The sequence below is a fragment of the Parambassis ranga genome, chromosome 3, assembly GCF_900634625.1.
Source record: "Parambassis ranga chromosome 3, fParRan2.1, whole genome shotgun sequence".
NCBI lineage: Eukaryota > Metazoa > Chordata > Actinopteri > Ambassidae > Parambassis > Parambassis ranga.
Window position 1 is genome coordinate 16,161,254 of NC_041024.1, and position 23,775 is coordinate 16,185,028.

The following is a 23,775-nucleotide window of genomic DNA, read 5'->3' on the forward strand; positions in this document are numbered from 1 at the left end:
CTTTCATTACGGATGTAAACAGTGCTGTGGACCCTCCGAACACTCGTCGTCAGCCATGTTGTTGGTGTGACACACTGAGCTGTCAGCAACAGGTTCTCTGAGTGGGAACACTCCCAAAGTCAACATTTTTACAACAACTTGAGTTCACTGCGGGTGCTAAACCTCACTGTGTGCCCGTAAAAGTGTCCAGAAGTGGTGGATGACTATTTCAGGCTCCTTCGAAAGCTCCGAAGTTGCTGTTTTTTTGAGCGCCGTGAGAGAGGTACGCCAGCGAAACTGCTTATCTAAGCATGAGTGAAAGTTTGATATTGTCATGGTGATGTTTCTGTAGACTGGCTTTAGTGTGTATTTTACCGTTTTACTACGTTATCTTCGGTTATTGTGTGGCTTCTTTGACCCTGGGATAGAAATGAATGCTCATCTTGGTGAATGGGTGATGCTTCTCTGGTGATCTCAATGTTAGGTCAACGAGCTGAGTTATGTTTTCTTTAGATATTCGGTTTTTCGACACCCAGATGTGTGTAAATGTGCACTTCTGTAAAGAAAAATGTATAGGTGAATACCTAGTAAAGGTAGATTTGCAGGAAAGACTCCTAAATTCCTCTCGGTAAGAACTAGTTGAGCAGGTTGCAGGCAGATCTCAGTAGCTGGTGACAAGCGATCAGGGAATGTAACTCTATCGGTTGATCTTGAAACGGATACATGAAGCTGGAAGATGGTCTGAGATTGTGGATGAAGAAAAAAAATTGAGGCAAACTTCGCACAATGAAGTTATTGAGCCGAAATATTGGAGTCACATAATCAGAACCAGAAGTAAATTTGCATCAATAACACAGACAATTAAAGATGTATATATATATATATATATATATATATATATATATATATATATATATATATATATATATAGCTGACAGGATCATTTTAATCACTAAAACGATTCAAAGTCTGAATTGTCCATTATCCATATTTATCAAGCAACTGAAAACCAAAATGTAACTGTAGGTTTAGTGCTGTTTTTTATTATCATCTGCCTTATTTATTCTGTCAAGTAATCTGATTTTAGGAATATAACATTTGTATTGTTCTCCTCTCCAGAGAAGTTTTCCAGTTGGCTCACAATAATCACTATTATCAGTTGTTGTCAATGTCTACTCCGAAGCAAATTTTAAGGTTAAGCAGTTATTGACTGACCCTGATAAGTTGGACATGTGGTGCATTTGTGTGCCATGGAGAAATTATATGAAAGAGAGCACAGTGGGCAGGATAATAATTCAGTTTGAAGGGCCTGCCTTTCTGTAAGGGCAATTACACCGGTAATAAAACCAACCAAATATTGGGAAAGAAGGCTCTGCAAGCCATTAATTGATGCAGTCCTTCTGTCACAGCCAGCAGTTTGCTGCAATAAAGTCTTTATGTGATCTGTTCTAGACACTACACAGCAGTTTTGTTTTCATCCAGCTTCCAGTATCAGTTTGTGACTCAGCAGATGTAAGGTGTATCCAGCCTCTTAAATCCTCCAGTAAAACTTCAGCCAAAATGATGCAGATAAAACATATTTCCGCCCTTAATGAGACAGTTTGATCATCAAAATAAAAATGAAAAAATGCCAACTTGACTACCTTCTCCAGTCCTGTCATATAATGATATATGGATAAATCAGGGTAGGTCAAACAAGACTAAAGAAGGGAGAGGCCTGGCCTTGCCTCTTAAGAAAACAAATCTCAGCACTACAAATCCACACAATCAAACCCAAGCTGGAACACCCCTGATACACGCAGTCAATGCAGAGTTTTTTTTTAATTCTAAAATATCATGTTAATGGAGCCACCTAACTGTTGTCAGGATGAAACAAAACCTATAACAAAATAATAACACAGAGGGCAGAATGAGTGATAAAAATGATTGGTAGCTAGGCAAAATTACTAAATACACAGGCAGGCGGAAAGAGAGTCACTGGGCAGAGACAGAATTGTGGTTGGAGTTGGAGTTTGATGTCATTGGTGTGAGGTCAGTGAGCAAGGCAGCTGAAAATCAATCATTTCTTAGAACAACAGTAGCCAACCAGGCAGTGCTTGTTTCTGAGCAGAGTAGGGATGAGGACAGGCCATGGTTACATAGCTGGGTATAGTTTTGGAATGAGGAAATGGTGACTTTTAGGGAGAAAAAGATGTTTCTTTTCACAGTCTCATCCATCTCTGGTTCATTATGTTTCCTCTTGTCAATGGGAAATTAGAATCTAACAGCTGTGTTGTGCTGTGCACAGTAGCACTGAGTAAAGGGTAAATGGACAGAGACAGATGCACACAAAGTGAGAAAAAACAAAGTCAGACCCACAGGATGCAAAACTGCTACTGAATCAGCTAAGGTCAGGGGCAGCCAAGCTATTTATTCAACAGTTTTCAGTGTTGTGTATACTAACTGAGAGATAGAATGACCCCAGTCACTCAACAAGGTCCAAAGCAGAACTGAAGCAGGTGAGGTCTAACCAACCACAAACTAAACCACAAACAAAAAAATGACCACACTCTGAGGAAGTGTGTTTTACTACCTTACTCCCGTTGAGAAGAAGTGTGGTTCACGTTGTCCTTGAAAAATAGTCCAGTGTAGTGAGTTTTAGTGAGGAAGTTTGCAACACAGGGCTGCTTGATCTGGTTGCAGCTTAAAATGAGTTTGTAGGAAACAAAGAGGAAAGTTTTTCATTTTGAAACGGCTGGTGTTAACATGTTGTCTACGTCCACACTGGAGAAATTCAGCAAAACATATCATTGTCATATTGTGAAGTGAAGTAGTCAAACAAAATGGCACAGGTGACCAATAACTCTCATTTACAGAGCTCTCTCGTCAATGCCTGCTGCCCTGATGACGACACCGACACCATGCTGTGTAGGCCAGAAGTTGCCTACACAGCATGGTTGAGACTGAGACCATAGAAAACAGATACCTCAATCCAAGGATTACTTTTAGTGCTGAGATCACAACAGTGCATCCAGCCTTGTTTTTAGTAGGCCCTGCACCACTGGTGAATTACAATAAAGGCTAGCTTTCAGTGTAGGCGGAGCCCTGGTAGGTGACACAGGTCTCACAGATTTTTACCTCTGTGGGTTTATCACACGGCAGATGGAGTCTGCTCTATTCACAGGGTACTCCGGCTGAGAGTATGAGTGTGTGTATGTAGTGGGTGATTTCAGACAGGATTTGCATGACATTTACAAACCTTCACCTGTGTCAATCGGTCAGTTGGTTAGGCAGCCATCTGGACAGGAAGAAGCCAGGCTCCTCTCACACTCTGGAAACAGTAAACCCTAAAGTGGACAGTCTACTGATATTTTTCATTTATTTACCTACCTACCCAAGACTATTAGTGCTGATTTCAGCTTATTACACTGATGGTACAACTAACAACACACTACTCTGTGTATGGCTTTTTTAAAGAGCTGTCTGACATTAGCCTGACTATATTTTTGGAGAACAATATAAAAGAGATGTTGACTAATGAATTTAGGGAATTGTGGTACTATACTTGTGCTTTAGTAAAAAAACAATTCACTTGTACATTGTTATTCTAGTTAATTAAATATGTAAAGGAGTGAAAAGAAACACCGAAAGAATGGACAGATGACAAAAGACACTGAATGAATGGAGGAGTGATGAAGGAGAATGAGAGAGCAACAGATGGCAGGCAGTAGATTAGGCCTTCCCATGCTGTTTACTGTCCTTGTGTGACTATTGAATGATGTATTCACAGCATTTGCACTCTATCACTCTCCTCCTGTTTGTCTTCCTATTATTCTGTCTAATAGTTAATGTTCCTCTAAGCAGCAGACAAGTCAAGAGATCAGTAGCATCACTCATCAACCTGTAATCCTTCTTCTGCCCCACTTGCAGCCATAGCTTTGATGCTAATATACTCTCTGGGACATCAAAGCTCCCCTTTGCCTGCTGAAATCCTTGATAACTTCCTTTCAACTGACGTTAGGACGAGGAAATGCTTGTGTCCGTAGGTTAGCGGGAAGGAAGCATTGAGCAGAAAGATTGGAATTTCTCTCCTCCTTTTCCTCCTCCGCCTTCATCATGTGAGTGGCTGATGAGAGAGAGATAATCAGAGAGGAAGCAGGTGTTCAGCATGCTAATGGAGTGAATATGAACACTACAGAAACAACAAGATAGGCTGAGTGTCTGTTTTCATAAAATGATTAATATTTCTGCAGGAGAATAGCAGATAAAATCTTTTATATTCACTACTTGGTGACTGCTATGTGTTTTTGGAATTTTAGCATATGCTTTAGTCCTGATAATAAATAGGACTGTTTTTTATTTGGCTTTACCTGATGAATAAAGTTTACACTGTTCCATGTACCTTAAAAAAAGAAAACAACAACAAAACAGTTTAAAGTCTAAACAAGGAGGTTTTATGGTGCAGGACAGTGCTACAGTGACAGATGAGTGGTGTAAATATAGCCACAAACCCACCATAAATCATGTTTTTGTCAACAAGGAGCCCATACTATATATCTGCAGATACACTGTGTAATATTTCATGGGTGTGACCAAGACTTAGGCAGTAATTCTATTGCATTTTGATTATGTAGAAAAAAAAAATAGAAATTTTCAGTTGAATAACTTGGAAAGACAAGAGATCTTTTGAGTTGTTCATGTTACATAAACAGAAACACTCTTGTTTGTAACTTCCATTTTGTTTCCAAATTCTGATAGAAAGTTGTTGTCTGACCTCCGTCAGGAGAGTTCCAGAGACTGTTAATAGACTGGAAATGAGACCACTCCCACAGAAACTGAGAATTTGAGAGAGAAAAATTATTAAGCTATGTTAAACAGCTGATCAATGCTTTATTGTAGTTAAGTGTTCAAATTCAGAATAGAAAATGGACAGATAACCCTGACAATCACACTCATGTCGCACCGAAGTGTGTTCTTCTAAACAAAGCAGATTGTCTCAACATTTTCACACTTTCCTTGCTCGTGCATGACTCAACAAGAATGGTTTTAAAGCAAATAAAACACACCTGAGCTATGGTGGACAAGAAGACAGGATGGAATGTGTGTATATCTTTAAAAGTATAGCTTTATTATACACACAGCTGGTTGGTTGACAGTGTAGGTCCACCACTCTGGATGGAACTATTCAAATGGGCAGTGGAGGTTACAGCAGTGGACTGGACAGACTTGAGCTGCCTAAAACCATGATACTGCACTTACTTTATGTGTCTGCTGTTAATAGAGCCTTGTCTGGTCCAACATAGTACTGAACAGTGTTTGTACTCTTTAAGACCTGTGTGCTATGTGTTTGAATTGACTTTAGCCACTACAGAGTCAGTGTGGATAGTAGTGTGGTCCAAAAGTTTTGGGACGTGTCCAGAGTGCTTCTGACTGAAGAAAACAGGAGAAGCCCTGTTTGAATCTCTTTCTTTCTGTTCCCCTTCTCTGCCTTTTTCTCTCCCTCCCCTCACTGACAGCACTGTCTTTTCATAGCTGCAGTATTGACTGATGACTGGACTGTGTCTCTGTGTTTTGCAGATGGCAGCAAGCAGCAGCTGAGGAAGCTAGTGGGAGGTTTCTACTTGCAAATATGAATGGTAAGACCACTGCTGTAAATCTATGTGCGTGTGCCTGTTGTGTGAAGAGTAAGAGAGATGTGTGTATTTCTTGGTTTGGCAGTTTACCTAATACCAACACAGTGGTAGTTCTAATAATTCTTCCACACAGTTTCATTAATTGATTTCTATAATTTCTTGCCTTTTGTGTGTAATAGAGAGGGTGTTCATATTACTGTTTCCATCCTCCTCCACACCAGCTTTTTTGTAATGACAAAAACTACCTTTAACTGTCTCTGTTGACATCCTTTGTGTACATACCAGTGAAAATGTGAGTTTGTGCTGTCTGCCGATGTCACAGCATCACTGGCAACACTGAGCTTCATTTATCACTCTCTCAATATCTGTGCATTCCCACCTCCTGCCTGCCACTGAGGCTGACCTCAGCGTACTCCCATTTTGTGTGTGTATGTGTGTGCACCTATCTAACATGTACAGTCAAAAAAAGTGTACCTACATTTGTTTACCATGCTCAGATTAGGTGTTGTGTATGTATAATAATCCATGTAATGTTGATGGCTTTGTCATCTTGTGTTCTTTTAGGTAATCTAAGTGTGTGGGCAATTTCTCCAGAGGAGAGGGACAAACATGATCAGAAGTTTGACACCCTCTCCCCATCCATGGGCTATGTCTCAGGTACACACAAAATCACGCATCATTGTACAGAGTGGGTTTGCAACCAAATACATTCCCTGATGAAACAATAATACACAGGGACATTTAAATACAGTCTAACTAGCAAATGGAATTTACATACATGTTCAAGTATACAGACAGATGTAGAAAAATACAGTTTTTATGGGTTTTTTATGGCCTTTCTGTTTTCCTCTATAGGAGAACAAGCAAGGAAATTTTTCCTCCAATCGGGCCTTCCTGCCCCTGTGTTGGCTGAAATATGGTGAGAACTGAACACATCCACACTCACAGATGTGCACATTTTTTTTAGTTTTTTTGAGAGGCGTCTTAAGTCTTTAATTGAAGCTCAGTATTTTAACAGTTCTCTCTTTTGTCTGTCTCCCAGGGCTCTTGCTGATATGAATAAAGATGGAAAGATGGACAGGTTGGAGTTTTCAATCGCTATGAAGCTCATAAAGCTAAAACTCCAGGGTACTCCGCTCCCCTCTGCCCTGCCAATCATCATGAAGCAGCCTCCAGTGCCTGTTCCCAACCTTAATGTTAACCCTACTACAACCATGTCCAACCCAGCCTATGGTATCATTTTCTGAATATTTTTTTTTTACAAAATATGCTCTGTGTGAATGGAACTAAAACAACAGAAAATGAATTATGTAGATTAAAAGCTGAAATGTAAATCACTCCCTTCTGTGATTACTTTTGACTGGCTAATTTACATCTGTGCATCTGAATGTCTGTCCCTTGTTGTTTACACATGAACCTGATTGTTGTGTGTATTAACTGGTATGTTTATGTTATAGGTATTGGTTCTGTTCCCATGATGCCCGGGGCAAACCTTACCATGCTAACTCCTATCCCTATGGCAACCCCTGGACTCTCAACTCTGACACCGATGACTGGCCTCACCCCTTTGGTTCCCACAGCAACAGGACTGAACCCATTAATGGGCTCCACAGTCACCATGCCTCTAATGCCCACCATGGGAAACCCAGCACTGTCCAATGGCACCATTGGAATGCTTCACCCAATCCCTACTGGAGCTATAACTACTGGTATGTGTGGATGTGGTAAACAAACAAAATTGCCAAAATTTTCAATTGTTACTTCCTTTGCTCATATTAGTGTAAGGATGGCTAAAATATTAACAGATTATATATGAATGAATGAATAAAGGTCACACAAGAAGTAATTAAAAGTGCCCCGTCTGACCAGTGCATATCTTAAAAACTATCAAAAACACATACAAACACACTCACTCACACTTATAAAAATATCCCAAAGACAAGTAACTTACTTATATTTATTACTACAACATGAGAAAATGTATTATGTTTTATTTTTCATGTGATTACTGCAGTAGAATATTGCACCTAACAAGGTATATGAGGTAGATGGTTTTGAAGCTGAGGTAAATGACTCTTGGTCATGTTTTGCAGGGTCAGGTTTCTCTGTCTCATCTCCATACTAATAGCCTTCCTGCCCTTGACAAGGTTACAGCAGTGACTGGATCCTGCTATAGTGTACCAGTGAGCCTCCACAGGCCTCCTTCCCCTGTCTGAAAACTACAGCAGACAGTACAGAAATGAGACAGCATCAAATGTTATAGATGTGGCTGGGTGTCTCAATAAAATGCTTTATTTTTTTATATTATTGTACAAATGTATGATATTTGTGTGCATGTTTCAGGCCTACCTGTATCTGCCTCTGCATATTCCTCTCCCCTTGGGCTCTCCCCCTCTTCTGGTGTGAACAAGGTGCCATCACTGTTGGACCTGGGATCTGGCAGGTAAAACACATATATGTACCATAGCAGCCTTTTTGGTGCCTTGATACTCTCTTGAGGCATACAAACACTTAAGTTTGGTCTTTTCTGTCTTTCAGCTCTGCTTCCTCCTCCACATCGTTCATGTCCCCAATGGCTGCTGCTCCCAGCGACTGGGCCGTGCCACATGCTTCCAGACTTAAATACAGACAGCAGTTCAACAGCTTGGACAAACAGATGACTGGCTTCCTCACTGGTATTGTGTTTTTGTGTGTGTGTCTTCACAGTGTGTGTACAGTGCATAGATCATACAAGACAAAACTATGTGTGGAATCCAGGCGTGGATGTTCATGAACCACAGTCACTGTTGATTTCACAACGGCCCTCTCTTTTTTTGTGTCAAGTATTAGTCAACTTTAAGGAAGTAGAGGCTTTTGTTGTGGGTGTGTTCGGACACAGCCAGTTTCTCAACACAGACACACACAAACACACTCTCAGGCATGGCCAAGTCAAAGCCTTTGACTTTTTTGTTCTTTAGGCTTTGCTGGACCTGTTCTCCTGAAAAACCAAAGATTTAGTGAAAGGACAATGGTGCACACTCACTCACTTCAGCCAGAATTATGAATGATTTCCTTACTATTGTTGCTTGGCACATTATATGTAACCTAGCTCATTAAATTATGATTTTACAAATATGGCATGCCCTTAATCATTTGAGTTCTTGGCCCAAAGCCTTTATAAAGTTTGTAAGTTGTTACAGCTGATGGTTGCTCATACTGCCACACCTGTATCTATGGATGATTTAGAAGTATGCCAGCCTGTTGTGCCTTTCAAAGGTCACATTATACACATTATACACACAGTGTAATTAATACATGAAAAAGTGCAACACACATCTGTGCTATACAGATATTCTGACATCTGCCACTCCTATTGTCAGGTCAGCAGGTGAGGGCCGCCATGGCAACAACAATGTTGACACAGACACAGCTGGCCTCCATCTGGTAAGAATATCTGCATGTATTTGTGTACTACTACATACTGTTGGAACAATGTAGTATCTGGTAGTTAAAGCTGCCTTCAAATGTAGTGTTAAAAGTACAGTAGTTACATCTGAGTTGTGTCTAATACTGAAGTGTAAAGCTGCAAATATTCCAGTAATCAATAACCTTCATCTTGCAGGACTTTATCTGATGTGGATAAAGATGGGAAGCTAAAAGGTGAGGAGTTTATTCTGGCAATGCATCTTGTGGACATTGCGAAAAGTGGACTACCACTGCCACTCACACTGCCCACCGAGCTGGTTCCACCCTCACAAAGGTATGTCGAAATAGCAAAAACTATATGAAACAATGCTTCCGATTTATGTTATACATTTAATTTGTGAATATAACACTTACATATTCATTTAAATCTCGTATTGCAGGAGCGCAATGAATGGATCCAGCTCTTCTGTCTATGCAGCTCTGACTGATGACTTGGACATAGAACCACCACAGAAAGCCAAAACCAACAGTTAGTACTCTCACTACCTGTTCATGGCTCTGCAACTGATGTGACTGTAAAATATGCTGTTAGGTTTTGTGCACACAAACTGTAAAGCTGTGGCATACATGGCCACCATAAGAAACAGCTTAAATTATTGTCACTTGTGTGCCCCACAAGTGATGCACAGGAATGTAGGGCACCACAATGTGTCAAGTTACCCAAAGTTACAAAGCAAGTTACTGCAGTTAGCTTTTGCCATTATGTTGATGCTGTTGGTACTATAAAAGTTAGTGTCATCTCAACCCATCTAACAATCCTAAACATTATGATTATTAATTGTTCATTTGAATTATTTAACATCATCACTGATATGAATTTTCTCCTTCTGTGTTCAGTATCATTTGAGGATAAATTCAAAGCCAACCTGGAGCGAGGGAATGCGGAACTGGAGAAAAGGCGACAAGCACTGCTGGAGGCAGAGAGGAGGGAGCAGGAGCGGCGTGCTCAGAAGGAAAGAGAGGAGCGAGAGAAGAGAGAGAGGGAGGCTTGGGAAGCTGAGGAGAGGAGGAGAAAAGAGGAGGAGAAGAGGCTGGAACGACAGAGGGAGCTGGAGAGACAGAAAGAAGAAGAGCGACAGAGAGAGATAGAGAGAAAAGAGGTGAGGAAGCATGCTTCAGCTCTCTGGATGAGCTCTGTATCTCGATGCAGTATGCAGTCTGACTATATCGGTGCTGAAGGATGTTAGTTCATACTGATGTGTGCATTTTATGCACTTATGTTGTGCCTTGTTTATACCAGGCTGCACAGCGAGAGCTGGAGCGTCAAAGAAAAGAGGAGTGGGAGAAGAGGAGGCGAGGGGAGCTCCAGATAAAGAGGGAACAGGAACAGGATGATATCATTAGACTGAAGGCTAAGAAGAGAAGCCTGGAGATGGAGCTGGAGGCAGTGGTAAGTAGTGGTCATTTCAGCATCTATTACTTATTTTGTCATCAACTCATCATTTATTTCTTATTTCTCTGTGCTTCAGGGTAACAAACACCGTCAGATCTCAGACCGACTGCGCGACATTCAGAACAGGAAGAAGCTTCAGAAGACAGAGATCGATCTGAACAATCAGAGGAAAGACACACGACAGCAGGACATCAACAGCCTGCAGAAACAGATAGATGTATGCATGTTTATCAGTTTCTGTTTTTTTTCAGCACTGTTAATTGTGTACAATGATTGTTATTAACTGTTTTCTGTGATTTGTGCACCTGCTAATGTGTATAGTTGTCACTAAATGCATTTCCTCTTGTTCAGGACTTTCAAAGAAAGTTGTCCCAGCTGACTCCTGAGCAGAGGAGACTGACGGAGAAACTCAGAAACATGGACCTGAATAACCTGCCTGGTTAGTACTGATGGACAATGGATTAAATTGTTATGGTTATAGTTCACATTAAACAGCAAGTGGAGTGCAGTAGTGCACATACATACTTACAAGTGAATACAGAATATTAACATTATTTGCCCATCTCTTGTTGTTGTAGCCCCACTGTGTGGATAAATATGACCTGTTTTTTTCAATCTGCTTTCTATAGTGTCGACCATATCCACCTTGAAGGTGGGAGTCACAGAGAAAAAAGGGACTTGTATGAAACTGCGAGACCAGATGGAAACTCTGGAGAAAGAGACGGCTGCCAAACTAGCAGAGCTGGACCAGTATAACAAAGACATGCAGGTAGTACTTATCACAGCAGCTTAACATGGCATCAGTTGATACATTAGTACAGTATATGAACAGCATTCCTTCTGATGTTACATAATGTGTTTAACCATTATTAACTGCATTTGTTGGTTTTCTTGTTTGACTAACATTAAAGTTACCTGTGCTTTTTGTAGTTGTACACAAATATTGCATACTCACTACTGCTTCTTGGCCCTTTGAGGCCTTTTTCTCCTTCTATCCCATCATTCTGTATTGCTGCTCTACTTTTACTTCCCTCGTCTGCACTTCTTTTATCTGCTCTTTCCTTCAGTGGAGCTCTCTTCCTACTCATTCATCCCACATCCCTTGTCCCTAAATTTACAGTATGTGGGTGCTGAGGACTCAATGCTTCAGGTTGTCTTCTGTCTGCTGGCCTGCCTCCGTAACCTCTTCTGCCTACTAAAGGTTTTCTTTTTAGGTCTCTTTGTTGATACACTTTCCTAAACCCATTTGCTCTCTTTCTATAAACTGCATATTTGTTTAAGCATGCTGTTTGTTTACTGCAATTGGTCTGATATGTGCATCCATCGGACTTCAGTTACACATTGGTTCTCTGTGATAGTAAATATCTATATTTGTGTGAATAATTAGGAACTTAGAGAGAGCCAGAAAAAGCAGCAGGCGGCTCTGGAGAAACTCCGGAGCATCAAAGAAGACAAGCGGCGTGAGCTGATTCGCAGAAAAGAACAAGAGGAGGAGCAAAGGAGGAGAGAAGAGGAGAAGAAACGACAGGAAGAGGAAAGGAGACGAAGAGAGGAGGAGGAAGCTCAGAGGTACAGTGCAGTCATATTTTGAGACTTTAGAAAAACATTCAGATTTTTTCACTTTCCTGCAAGGAACAAAAATAACTTTTCAATGATTGATTCTGATCCACAGGCGTATTAAGATGGAAAAGGACCGTCAGTGGCAGGAGAAACTAAGGAGAGAGGAAGAGGAGCGTCAGAGGAAGCTTCAGGAGGAAAGAGAGGCCAAGCAACGGGAGGAGGAGGAGAGAGAGAGACAGGCTATCATTCAGGCGGCTAAGGAACAGGCAGAACGAGAGCTCAGAGCAAAAGAGGAGGCAGAAAGAAAGAGAAGAGAGGAGGAGGAGAGGAAGAAAAGGGAAGAAGAGGAGCGTCGGAGACAGGCAGAGAGACAGAGACAGGAGGAGGAGAGGAGAAAGCTGGAGGAGGAGAGACGGAAGCTAGAGGAAGAGAGGAGGAAGCTGGACGAAGAGCGGAGGCAAGAGGAGAAGAGAAGGAAAGAAGAGGAGGAGCGGCGCAGGAGGGAGGAAGAGAGGAAGAGATTAGAGCAAGAGAGGAGAGAGGAGGAGCGCCGAATTGAGAAGGAGGAGGAAGAGAGGAGGAGACAGAGGGCAGCTGAAGCAGCGGTCCGAGATGCAGAGGAGAGGAGAAAGCAAGAGGAGGAGGAGAGAAGGAAGAAAGAGGAGGAAGACAGGAGAAAACGGGATGAAGAAAGGAAAAGGCTTCATCAGCAGCAGGAGGAGGAGAGGAAAAGGGCCGAAGAGGAGAGGAAGAGAAAGGAGGCAGAAGAGGAAAGAAGGAAAGCTGAAGATGAGAGACAGCGGAAGGAGGAGTCATCTCATCAGCAGCAACAGCAGCAAAATGGAGGAGGAAAGCTGGTTATTCAGGAGAAACTGACAGCTCTGCTTAGAGGACTAGAGGAGAGAAAGGGTAACACACACACACTGTACTGTATTCCTGTTTTAGTTGCTATAAAACGGATAAATTCAAATTATGAATTATTTTAATATTGTGAATGAATATTGTGCTGCTTCAGGTGGGCAGCCGAGGGCCACACAGCACAGAAAGTCAGCAGCTCTGACGTCCTTCAAGGCGCTTTACCCGTTCACTGCACGGAACAACGAGGAGCTCAGCTTTAACTCGGATGATATCATCGAGGTAAAAATGAAATGACGTCTTTTTCTCTGTCTAGACACTCCTGTAACTTCACACTCCTTTGTTCTCTTCTCAGGTTGATGAGACAACAGAGCGAGAGGAGGGTTGGCTGTATGGGAGCAAACAGGGAAAGATGGGCTGGTTCCCAGAGAGCTACGTTGAGAGAGTGACCCCGTCAGATGCAGCTAACAGTGCTGCTGCTGCTGCGGCTGCTGCTGCTGCTTCTCCTAAATTACCACTCCAGTCCCAGCTATCTAATGCCCTTGAGGCTGCTAAGATGTCAGGAACAAAGTCTGCCTTCACCCCAACACACTCGCCAAACCCTGCAAACTCTGAGACACAAGGACATGTAAGGGCTTTACAGAGCACTGTGCATTGCTGGACTCTGAGACTCTGAAACTCTTTGTCTATGTTTTAGCAGGTGGTGGGGAACCTGTTGGCCCAGGCCTTGTGTTCCTGGACAGCAAAGACAGACAACCATCTGAACTTCGATAAGGATGATGTGATTCAGGTGTTGGAGCAGCAGGAGAACTGGTGGCTGGGAGAGCTGAATGGTGAACAGGGTTGGTTCCCCAAGACATACGTCACCCTGCTAGGAGAAGAAGAGAGTTCAGAGTAAGCACTCATTGACATCCATTATGTCCTACAGGGAGTGACTTTGTTTCCTTTTTAAGATCTACAAAACTTTAAAATTTAGAATACTTTTGTAGCCATAGGTGGAGGCCTCACTACCTCACCAGTACTACAGATAATATATATATAGTTTCACAAATTTTCAGTCATGATTCCAGTAATTTGTGTCTAAATTCAGTAGCCTGAAGCACATTCCCATTATTACTTCCCTGCTTTTATCTCAGAAGGCATCAGTCACATAATGTGAATGTATCTGGAGGTGTGGTGCCAGTTTCAGTATGATAGGTATTCTGGCCGCAGAAAGGATTGATTTCCTTTTGTATCTTTATCTGTAGATATGCCAGCTGGCATTTTACCATATAAAAGAAACTCAGCCAGTCACTCGTATGTTTCACCCTGTACCTGTTTTCTAAAATTATAGTTCATAGACGTTGTATGAGCAGTCGAAGGGTATAGCTATTAGATAGATGAATAGAATAGATAAAAGCTTATAATAATCTTATCTGTTCATAGCATGAAGAGCTCCCCTCCTGATGCTGCAGAGTCTGGTGACAGTCCGCAGCTTGAAGGTACAGTCGTTTTCTTCCAACTGTCTATTTTTTGTTATAAACACTATGCATTCCTGTGTTGCTTTATAATTTTTGACTGGCTTAGCATACACGTTTTACTGTCTTGGACTTAAAATGTCAAATTTAAACACCATCTGTATGTGTAGAGGTCATATATTGTGATCATTCCCACCAGTCATTCTGGTCACGTTGGTCTGACTGAGTCACAGTACAACTGATATATGTTCATGTATTCTTTTCCAGAATTTGTGGCTTTGTACACATATGAGTCTCCGGAGTCTGGTGATCTGACGTTCAGAGAGGGAGACGTGATCCTGGTGAGCAGCAGAGATGGGGTGTGGTGGAACGGCTCAATAGGCGACCGCACAGGTGTCTTCCCCAGCAACTACGTCAAACCTAAGGAGACAGATGTAAGAACATGTGCACTGATGCTACAATAAATATGAAAACAGAGTTGGATTTAGCTTGTAGATTGCATGATACTGTATTATTTTGCATTACATATATTTTAACATATTTATATTAAACCTACCCTTTTCATTTTTTCAGACATCCAGCATAGCTGGAAAGAAAAAGCCAGGTGAGGTCACTGTTTTATCTGTCCTTCTGTGATTCACAACAGAATTCCATGTCATGGATTTTGCTGTAACTTCAGCTTGTTTTTGTGTCTTGTGTCCACAGAGATTGCCCAGGTAATAAGGCCCCACTCCTCCAGCAGCCCTGAGCAGCTCAATCTGGAAAATGGTCAGCTTATCCTCATCCTTGGCAAGAATGCCTCAGGCTGGTGGCTCGGAGAACTGCAGGTCAGCAAAAACAGTTTAATGAAAGCTGATCGTCTCCTTAGTCTGCCTTAGTCCTTCGTCAGTGTAGAAGCAATCTGATGTGATAAATAAATAAATCAATATATATAAAATTAGGTAAAATTAGGTCCTATTTAAACTTGTGACTGTTCGCTGCATGGGGGTTTCAGGGTGTATATCTGTCTGTTAGTCTGTGAGTTAGTGTCCCTGCTGTGTGATTAGAGCCTCTATGGTTTTTCTATGTTTCCTGACTCTAGGCACGTGGTAAGAAACGTCAGAAGGGCTGGTTTCCTGCCACTCATGTTAAAATATTGGGATCCAACAGTGGCAAGTCCACACCTGCACCACAACCAGGTAACAAGTCATACAAGTGGAGTCCAAACAAAGAACAAACTATACTTTGTGTAAATGTGCTTATTTACTGTTATAAAGTCAATGACACTATAGACAACATATAAAGCATAAATAAATACAGTTTTCTTTATAATAGACTCCTCTCTTCTCCTTCAGTCTGTCAGGTGATCGCCATATATGACTACACAGCAGCCAACCAGGACGAGATGAGCTTCTCTAAAGGACAACTGATTAACGTTCTGGACAAGAGCAACCCGGATTGGTGGAGAGGAGAGATCAGCGGAGTCACTGGCCTGTTCCCCACCAACTACGTTAAGATGACCACAGCGGACTGTGACCCCAGCCAGCAGTGTAAGACATTTAAATGATTATTACATTACAAGGAATGATGCATGTCTAAAACACAGACACTTTCCTCTTTCTTCAACCTGTGTGACTTATTCTTACCGTTTGTTCCTCTGTCCACCATCACAGCTCCATCCACACATCTTTTCTGTTGATCTCTAATCTCACCAGTCTCCCTCTTTTTCCTCATTTCCTCCCTTCCCCATCTGCACTTCTCCTTTATCCCTCTCTTTTCATTCCTCGCCTTCTGTCTCCTTTTAGGGTGGTAGAAAGAGTCTTCCTCCTCTACCTTTCCTCCTCCTTCTCCTGACTTCAGAGAGACCCACTATCACACTCTGCTTTGATGAGGTGGCGTCTCTGGACTTTCTCCTTCTCCCACTGAGAAAATATTACAGTGACTGTGTGAGAGAAGCAGAGACTGAAAGCAACTTTCTCATGACCGCTGATTCTGTGAATTGTTAAAGCCTTGGTGCCTTGTTGATTCATCAGGTCCTTGTTTTGATTATGAACTGAAGATGCTGAACCACAGGAATAAGTGTGTGAAGCAGAGCAATAGTGGGGTTCTCTGTGTCTCCTCCTTGTTCTTTCCTTTCATATCTTTCCCTCAAGTCATCCCACCTCCGTCACCTTCTTTCTTTACACACTTTACCATTTCCCATATTTTTTCCCATTCTTGTTCTTCAGCTCTCACAGAGCCCACTATTTATCTCTGTCTCTTCTGCCGCCAGAGACGTTTTCTGTTACTTTCTAAACTATGCCCTAAAGATGAATAGCTCACTAACCCTCAGGCTTATAGAAAAAAAGTTAAGGACAGTCCAGTTTCCAAGCCTGGCTCATACTCCACACATTAAAAAATACAAAGTGATCATGATTGACCTGCTGTATTATATAAAATAAATATTTTGAGGAAAGGTATAACATGAGATTTGCATTCAAAAACATTTTTACTCAGGATAGCTGAAAGTAGAGTGGAGACCAGGCTAAGAGGGATCAATCTCTACTAAGAGAGGACCTGTCAGGATAAGCCTTTGAATGTCTTTGAACACCTCCTGTTAACTGGGACAAAAAGCAGAAGAATATTTCTGCTAGCAGATGCTGAATGAGCATATGTTGGCTTGAAATGAGTGAACTCTTCCAAAGCCATTAAGACACATAAGCCCTGCCTCTGGGGGTGATTATAAAAAAGCAATTGCTGCACCTTATATGAACTGCTGCTGCTCTGATTTTGTTAACGCACAAAGTGAAAGCCTGTATGTTCATTGTGTTCACTGTGTGGCGATTCGGTGACATTATGGAGTTAAATGCAGAATGCAAAAAAAGCATATCACTGCTGAAGCTTGTGATTATATTTTTGAGATTACTTATTATCTTCAGGTCAAAAACTGGATAGACAGCATAAAGACAGACTGTTATAGCACTATTAACTTCTACATAGGAGACGGATATATATATAATAATTTGTCGCACAAGATGATGTAACTATTTTTTGAAGATGTATCCTCCTGTTACAAAATAACAATAAAGATTGGTTTGAGGTGACAATTTATCAAATTGGTACTGTTGTATAGTCGGTCAGCTTTATGCGTGTGTGTCTGTGTTCGGTTCTGTGCTTATATTGTCAACACATTACATGCGATTAAGATGAAGGGATAAATGTGAAACTCTGGTTTCTCAACCGGATCTTATTCCATCTTTTCTTTCATTAGTTCACCTACCATAACTTGTAACCTTGCTTTTTAAAGTATTAGTGGTTGTTTCTCTCAAAATGATCCTCAGAAGAATGGCTAAATCTTCACTTTTAACATTGCTTATTATCTCTCATATGAACATTCTTTTAAGCAAAACATTGCACTTTTCCAAGCACATTTCACACAAAGTAAACCTGAGGAAAATGCAGCTTTATCTGCTCTGAACATTTGTCCAGAGGTGAAAAACAGAAGAAAGAATCTTCTTTACTGTTTTGGTACAAACAGATTTACCAGTAACACGAAGATAACAGCACAGATAGAGAGAGAGAGAGAGAGAGACAGTCCAGACAGTAGAGACTGAGTAGTGTCAGACTTCGTGAAAATACCTGGAGAGACACAACAATCATAGCAATGGCTTCACAGAGAGTATTTCATTTTTTAAACCTCTGGGATGAAACAGACAATAAGGATGAAGCAAGACAAGAAAAACAGTCAGTGAGGGAGCAACAGTCAGTTAGTTTAGGACCCTCACATTGGTCAAACGGGCACCTCGTACCAGGTAAGTGAGTCCCTTTCCAGCCTTCTTCCTTTTAGTCGTAATGTTCACACAGACGAGTTGTTGTTTTCCCACAGCACACCTTCCAGCAGTAGGCACTAAATGCAGTGATGACATGTTGCTGGGGTTTTAGCTGGTATTTGTCCTTTTGTTGAAGCAGCCACACTGGCTACATTTTTTTAACAGCCCCTCTCTCTTGTGTGTTGCTCCTCTGCTGCAGGGTGTGCAGACCTGAACAGCCTGGACTCATTGAGCCCCCAGGAGAAGAAGAGGCAGGGTTACATCCATGAGCTACTGCAGACCGAGGAGAGATATGTGGAAGACTTACAAATAGTGCTGGAGGTAATCGCCAAATCCCACTGAATAACTGGATTATATAAAGAGTATGCCACATGATATACATCTTAAAATGTATATCATCCAGGAGTAGTTACTTGCTGTGACAGATTACTGTTACTGTCTATGAGTTGAGATGTGTCCATAGGCTCTGCATGTATTGTGTAATTGTATTTGTGTCTGATGTTGTGTTGTGTGTTTGCGTGTAGGTTTTTCACAAGCCCATGTCGGAGTCAGGCCGGTTGAGTGTTGAGGAGATGAACAAGATTTTTGTTAATTGGAAGGAGCTGCTGGCCTGCAACACAAAGCTTGTCAAGTAAATATTACACGGACGGACAGTGAGACTGATGAAGGGATATATTACACAAATACAGCTGTTTATGTGGACTGTGTGTGTGTGCAGGGCATTACGTGTTCGTAAGAAGATGGGTGGGGAAAACATGCCGGTGCAGATGATCGGAGATATCCTGTCCACTGAACTGTCCCACATGCAGCCCTACATCCGCTTCTGCTCCTGCCAGATAAATGGCGCCACGCTGCTTCAGACTCGCACAGACAGCGAGCCAGACTTCAAGGACTTCCTCAAGGTGGAAAGTTTTTCAGCTTTTTTGTTTAGGCCAGAAATTCTTATTATACTGTTTGAGTACCTGACCTACAGACATGCATGTGTTATTGATACTGGTGTTTTATCTCCATCAGAAAATTGCCACAGACTACAGGTGTAAAGGAATGCCACTGTCCAGCTTCCTGCTGAAACCCATGCAGAGGATCACACGCTACCCACTGCACATCAAAAATGTAGGCCAACATGTTCATTTACATGTCTGTGGTGGTTCAAATTCTGACCCAAAAACAGTTTAATTCAGTGTGTAATCAACAAAAAAAAACATTCTCTAACTGGTGTGTGTATTTATTTGTTTTTGTGTGTGTAGATCCTGGAGTGCACTGCAGAGGGCCATCCTGACCGAGGTCCTCTGAAAGAGGCTCTGGAGAGGGCAGAGGAACTCTGTCAACAGGTTCTTAATTTTATTAATTTGATTTGAAAGATGTTTTTTTTGTGTTGGGTGAAAATGTTATATGTTTATATTCTGAATGGTCCTTCTGTGCAGGTGAACGAGGGTGTGAGAGAGAAGGAGAACTCTGACAGACTGGAATGGATACAGAACCATGTACAGTGTGATGGTGCTGCAGAGGTATTGAACTCACCTTTAATTCACACATTTTTTATAAAAATAAATTCTAAAGAATTTTAGTTTTGATCTAAATTTTCTCTCTTTTTACAGCATCTTGTCTTTAACTCTCTAACCAACTGTTTGGGCCCAAGAAAACTGCTCCACAGCGGTAAGGTGAGTAACACTCTGAACCTGTGAGAGTCTTTAAACTACTTGGCTGGCTCCTCGCGTACTGAAGAAGTGAGAGTTTTTCCATCCGACTGCATAAATGTTTTAAAAGACACCAGGCAGAGTGCAGCGTGCAGGGAGATGAACTTGCAAACATTTTAGGTTGTTTTGGTTTCTTGTTACAAACCACAGAGTGAAACTGTCAGAGGTGGGTTAGCTGGCACATTAGGTTTACTGGTAAAGTAATATCATCTGCACAGAGCAGTTGAAAATAAAAACTCTTTTAATTGTATTAGTTAATGACTGCATGATTGTACCACTGTTTTCTTCTAGATGTACAAGGCAAAGAGCAACAAGGAACTCTGGGCTTTCCTCTTTAACGACTTCCTGCTTCTAACACACACGTCCAAACAGTTCACGTCGTCTGGGCCCGACAAACTGTTCAGCAACAGGAACAACATCCAGCTCAAGATGTATAAACCGGTAAGTGGAAATGCCTTCATTTGTTAATTTATCATTTGTTTTGTTGTGTTTGTGCGTCTTCATGCGGGACTGTGTTTCTCCTGCAGCCTGTGCTGCTAAATGAAGTTCTGGTGAAGCTCCCAGATCCGTCCAGTGACGAGCCCACCTTCCACATCTCACACATCGACAGGGTCTACATACTCAGGACCGACAACATCAATGAACGGTAGTGGCACACACATGCTCTCACACAGAGGAGCGTTGCACGTTTGTGGATGTTAAAATACAGTGTGTGTTTGTGGTTTCAGGACAGCGTGGGTTCAAAAAATCAAGGCTGCATCTGAAGAATTTATTGAGACTGAGAAGAAAAAAAGGGAGAAGGCTTATCAAGGTTTGCATCTACACTACTCCATCCTTATTCACGCCATCCAGTGTGATCTAAGTGTGTGTGTCTGTGTTTGCAGCACGATCTGTGAAGACAAGTGGAATTGGCAGACTGCTAGTCACCATCTTAGAAGCCACCGAACTCAAAGCAGCGAAACCCAACGGTGAGCATGAATGCACTCATGTTACAGGGTGTACTCACAGTTCAGTGGACCAAAAAACACACTATGAGCGTTTACTGTTGTGCTGAAATCCAACTTTTAATCCCTGCTGTACAGATGCCAAATAGACACAGGATGAAGAAGCACTTAATTATGTCATCTCACTTTTCCTCAGTTCACCTTGAGTTGCTCCTCATTTCTGATGCTCTGCTGTCATCTTTCCTTACCTCCTCCTCCTCTAACATCTGATTCTCTCGCCCCTCTCTTGTTATCCTTCCTTCATTTAGGTAAAAGTAACCCTTTCTGTGAGGTGACCATGGGAGCTCAGATCTTTACATCCAGAACGCTCAACGACACTCTGAACCCCAAGTGGAACTTCAACTGCCAGTTTCACATCAAAGACATTTACCAGGATGTCCTCTGCATAACCATCTTTGAGAGAGACCAGTTTTCACCTGATGGTCAGCTACATGCTACTTACTTCACTTTTCTTCCATCAGTTCATCAGGGGATTTATTCTCTGTTTCTTTCCTCTATCAGACTTCCTGGGTCGGACAGAGGTTCCAGTGGCAACCATAAAGAAAGAGTTTGAGAACAAGGGACCAATAACACGTCGTCTTCTGCTGCACGAGGTTCCAACAGGGGAAGTGTGGGTCCGCCTCGACTTGCAGCTGTTTGGCAACAAATAAATTAATCTAAAGTAACAAACAGAATGTTCTACAGAGCAAAAAAGAGCAAGTAACCAAATAAAAAAAGCTCCTTGTTTTCACATAAACTGGGACACTGGACTCAAAGACACTGTGTTTCACACATCATGCCTTAATACGTTAAATATTAACCAGCACTAATGTTACCTCTCCTGATGTCATCCAATGCTCCAGTAGGAGTGAGGACCTGTGTGACATCATCTAAAGCCACCAATAGGGGCTGGAGCTCTTAAGTAGGTAACACATGGTGGCACACAGCTAAACATGGGTCCTCTGCAATACCTTATAACCTCAGATCACACAGCTTTGGTGCAAGTAAATTATTGCAGCAATAAAAGTGCACATGCTGTAGCAGCTCTGCATCTCAGTTACAACAGTTGTTTTTTTTAGTACTCACTTTTTGCCAAGTTTGTTTCACCAAGGCCATTTAACAAGTTCATGATGAAGAACAAGTTGAAGTACCCTCTCATTTACAGAACTATCAACATATTTGAAGATTTTTTTTTTCTGAAAAGATCATGACTGATGGCTTTTGATAGACAGCGGTGACCTTTGTTTTAGCTGTCCCTCATCATCAGCTGTGGGGTTGCAGTGTCATCTTCTCACAGCGACATTAAGGTCATCAGAAACCGTAGATGACAGATGATGGACAGAAACATGAAACACATCAGACAGCCTGGAGGAGAAGTTTCAGTGCAGAGCTCTGGTGTGGAGTCAGTTTACTACTGTAGACAGAAGATCTCAGGATGTGTTGTTCTGGGTCGAATCTGTGTCACTGTAATCACACTGAACACCTGCTGCATTGCTTGATTTTTGGTGTGTGTGTGAATACATAGCTTTGGAGTGTAAAAGTGTAACGACACAGAAATGGACAGATATCTTTTGATGCTGCAGGTTTGGAGTTAACTTTCACCTTCTGCCTTTAATGCATGTCAGCTTTGAAGTCATTTAAGTCTTTTTGGGATGATGTTGGACCTAACAATGTGCTTTTTTTTCTTTTTTCATTCAAAATCAGCAAAGGCCAAGTACTTTATGTTGAGAGTGTGAAAAAATCTGTAATGGCATATGTTTCTTTCTTTACCTCTCCAGCGGTGTCAGCTGTTCTTGGCTCACACTTTGTTACTGAAGACTTTAAGGATGACGACTCTTTGAGGTATCACAGATTGACAGTTTATCAGCAATAATAACAGTATTTTTCCACGTGGGTTTTGTTTTTCACCTGCCACACAGTTAAGGTGTTCCTCAGTCTCTGCCTCACTGACAGCAGCGTTGTCCTTCTCTGTTGCCTCAGAAAGTTGCTCTTCTTAAACATGCAGGATTTAGAGCTGTATATTTGTCTTGTAGGTTGCTTTGTTTTTACTCTTTTGTCCTGTTTATTTTCTAACTCTCTGGATGTATAGTGTTGTATTTATTTCTTAATTTATGCGTGTGACTATCCAGATGTTTTGGAGCGCCTTTGCTGTGTCATCTTAGATAATCAGTTGGTATTAACTGGGCTTTGTTTTCAACATGTGTGACATCAACGGTTATCTTGAAGGTTTCTCCGATTGGGATTGAGTTTTACTGTATGTAGACTAGGTTGCTAGTCATTTTTCTTAGGCCTGCTGCTTTGTGCTCTCATATTAATTTGTCTTAACATTTAGTTTGTTTTTAGGTCTTGTATTAACTCTCTTCGAGGAAATGTGAACTGGACTACCTTCCATGTCAGTGTAGGGGTGTTACAGCTTGTCTTTTGTTTGACTTTTGTTTCCATTGCAGCCTTCTGCATTGACTGCTGCTGCTGTGCTAACTGAGTTCATGGCCTCTCTAAGCGCGACTGCCTGTTCACAGCTCATTAGCCTGGAATCTGTAACCTGCTGTCTGTACTCACTTTGGCCTCTATGTGGCGCCCTTTGAATCAGGGTTTCTTAATGCAAATTAAAGACATTAAAAGTGAACAAACTGTCAAATTATTGGCTGGCTAATAAAAATAAACATTTAACAGAGTATGGCATAAACAAAGGGCCCAGCTATCATTGCACAAGTAAGTGAGTGTAATAATTCAGGTGACTATTCAGGTGATGATGACTATTAGTTGGTAAATATTAAACATAATCTGAGGAAATTCACTGAAATGTCACTTTTTTCTGTTCAGTGGAGTTCACTGTAGAGTTGTCAGTGCGCACCAATAGACCTCATTAAGTCCTTCTTTTCCCTCCACTGGCTCTGAGACCACAACCACAGCAGTCATTATGTAACCACACTGAGTGGCTCTGCGAGGAGCTGACAGCAACACACACGGCTGCGTAACAGACTTG

The 23,775-nt window shown here is 41.6% G+C and overlaps 1 protein-coding gene across 2 annotated transcripts; it reads left to right on the top strand.

Moving 5' to 3' along the window:
• The first annotated feature begins 24 nt into the window (after positions 1-24).
• itsn2b (intersectin 2b) lies at positions 25-23,398 on the top strand. Of its 2 annotated transcripts, none has more exons than XM_028401077.1 (40): positions 25-262; positions 5,536-5,594; positions 6,156-6,248; positions 6,447-6,510; positions 6,634-6,824; positions 7,049-7,300; positions 7,935-8,034; positions 8,130-8,266; positions 8,951-9,014; positions 9,193-9,330; positions 9,437-9,525; positions 9,894-10,156; positions 10,297-10,446; positions 10,526-10,666; positions 10,801-10,888; positions 11,079-11,218; positions 11,837-12,018; positions 12,122-12,918; positions 13,025-13,146; positions 13,220-13,492; positions 13,562-13,758; positions 14,290-14,345; positions 14,589-14,755; positions 14,895-14,925; positions 15,027-15,148; positions 15,403-15,499; positions 15,656-15,850; positions 18,309-18,430; positions 18,634-18,740; positions 18,828-19,011; positions 19,124-19,222; positions 19,357-19,440; positions 19,534-19,617; positions 19,708-19,770; positions 20,098-20,247; positions 20,334-20,452; positions 20,535-20,617; positions 20,691-20,774; positions 21,059-21,232; positions 21,312-23,398. In XM_028401077.1, the coding sequence occupies exons 2-40, from the start codon at positions 5,588-5,590 to the stop codon at positions 21,458-21,460; spliced, it is 5,658 nt and encodes a 1,885-aa protein (XP_028256878.1). In that variant the 5' UTR covers positions 25-262; positions 5,536-5,587; the 3' UTR covers positions 21,461-23,398. The 2 variants fall into 2 exon arrangements, with proteins under 2 accessions (XP_028256878.1, XP_028256879.1); XM_028401078.1 differs by having other exon boundaries at positions 13,565-13,758.
• Positions 23,399-23,775: the final 377 nt, after the last annotated feature.

Bases quoted from the DNA above. Each gene is read 5' to 3' on its own strand.
- itsn2b (XM_028401077.1), top strand. The intron at 10,157-10,296 runs GTGAGGAAGCAT...TGTTTATACCAG, and splicing joins GAGAGATAGAGAGAAAAGAG to GCTGCACAGCGAGAGCTGGA. The intron at 14,926-15,026 runs GTGAGGTCACTG...TTGTGTCCACAG, and splicing joins AGCTGGAAAGAAAAAGCCAG to AGATTGCCCAGGTAATAAGG.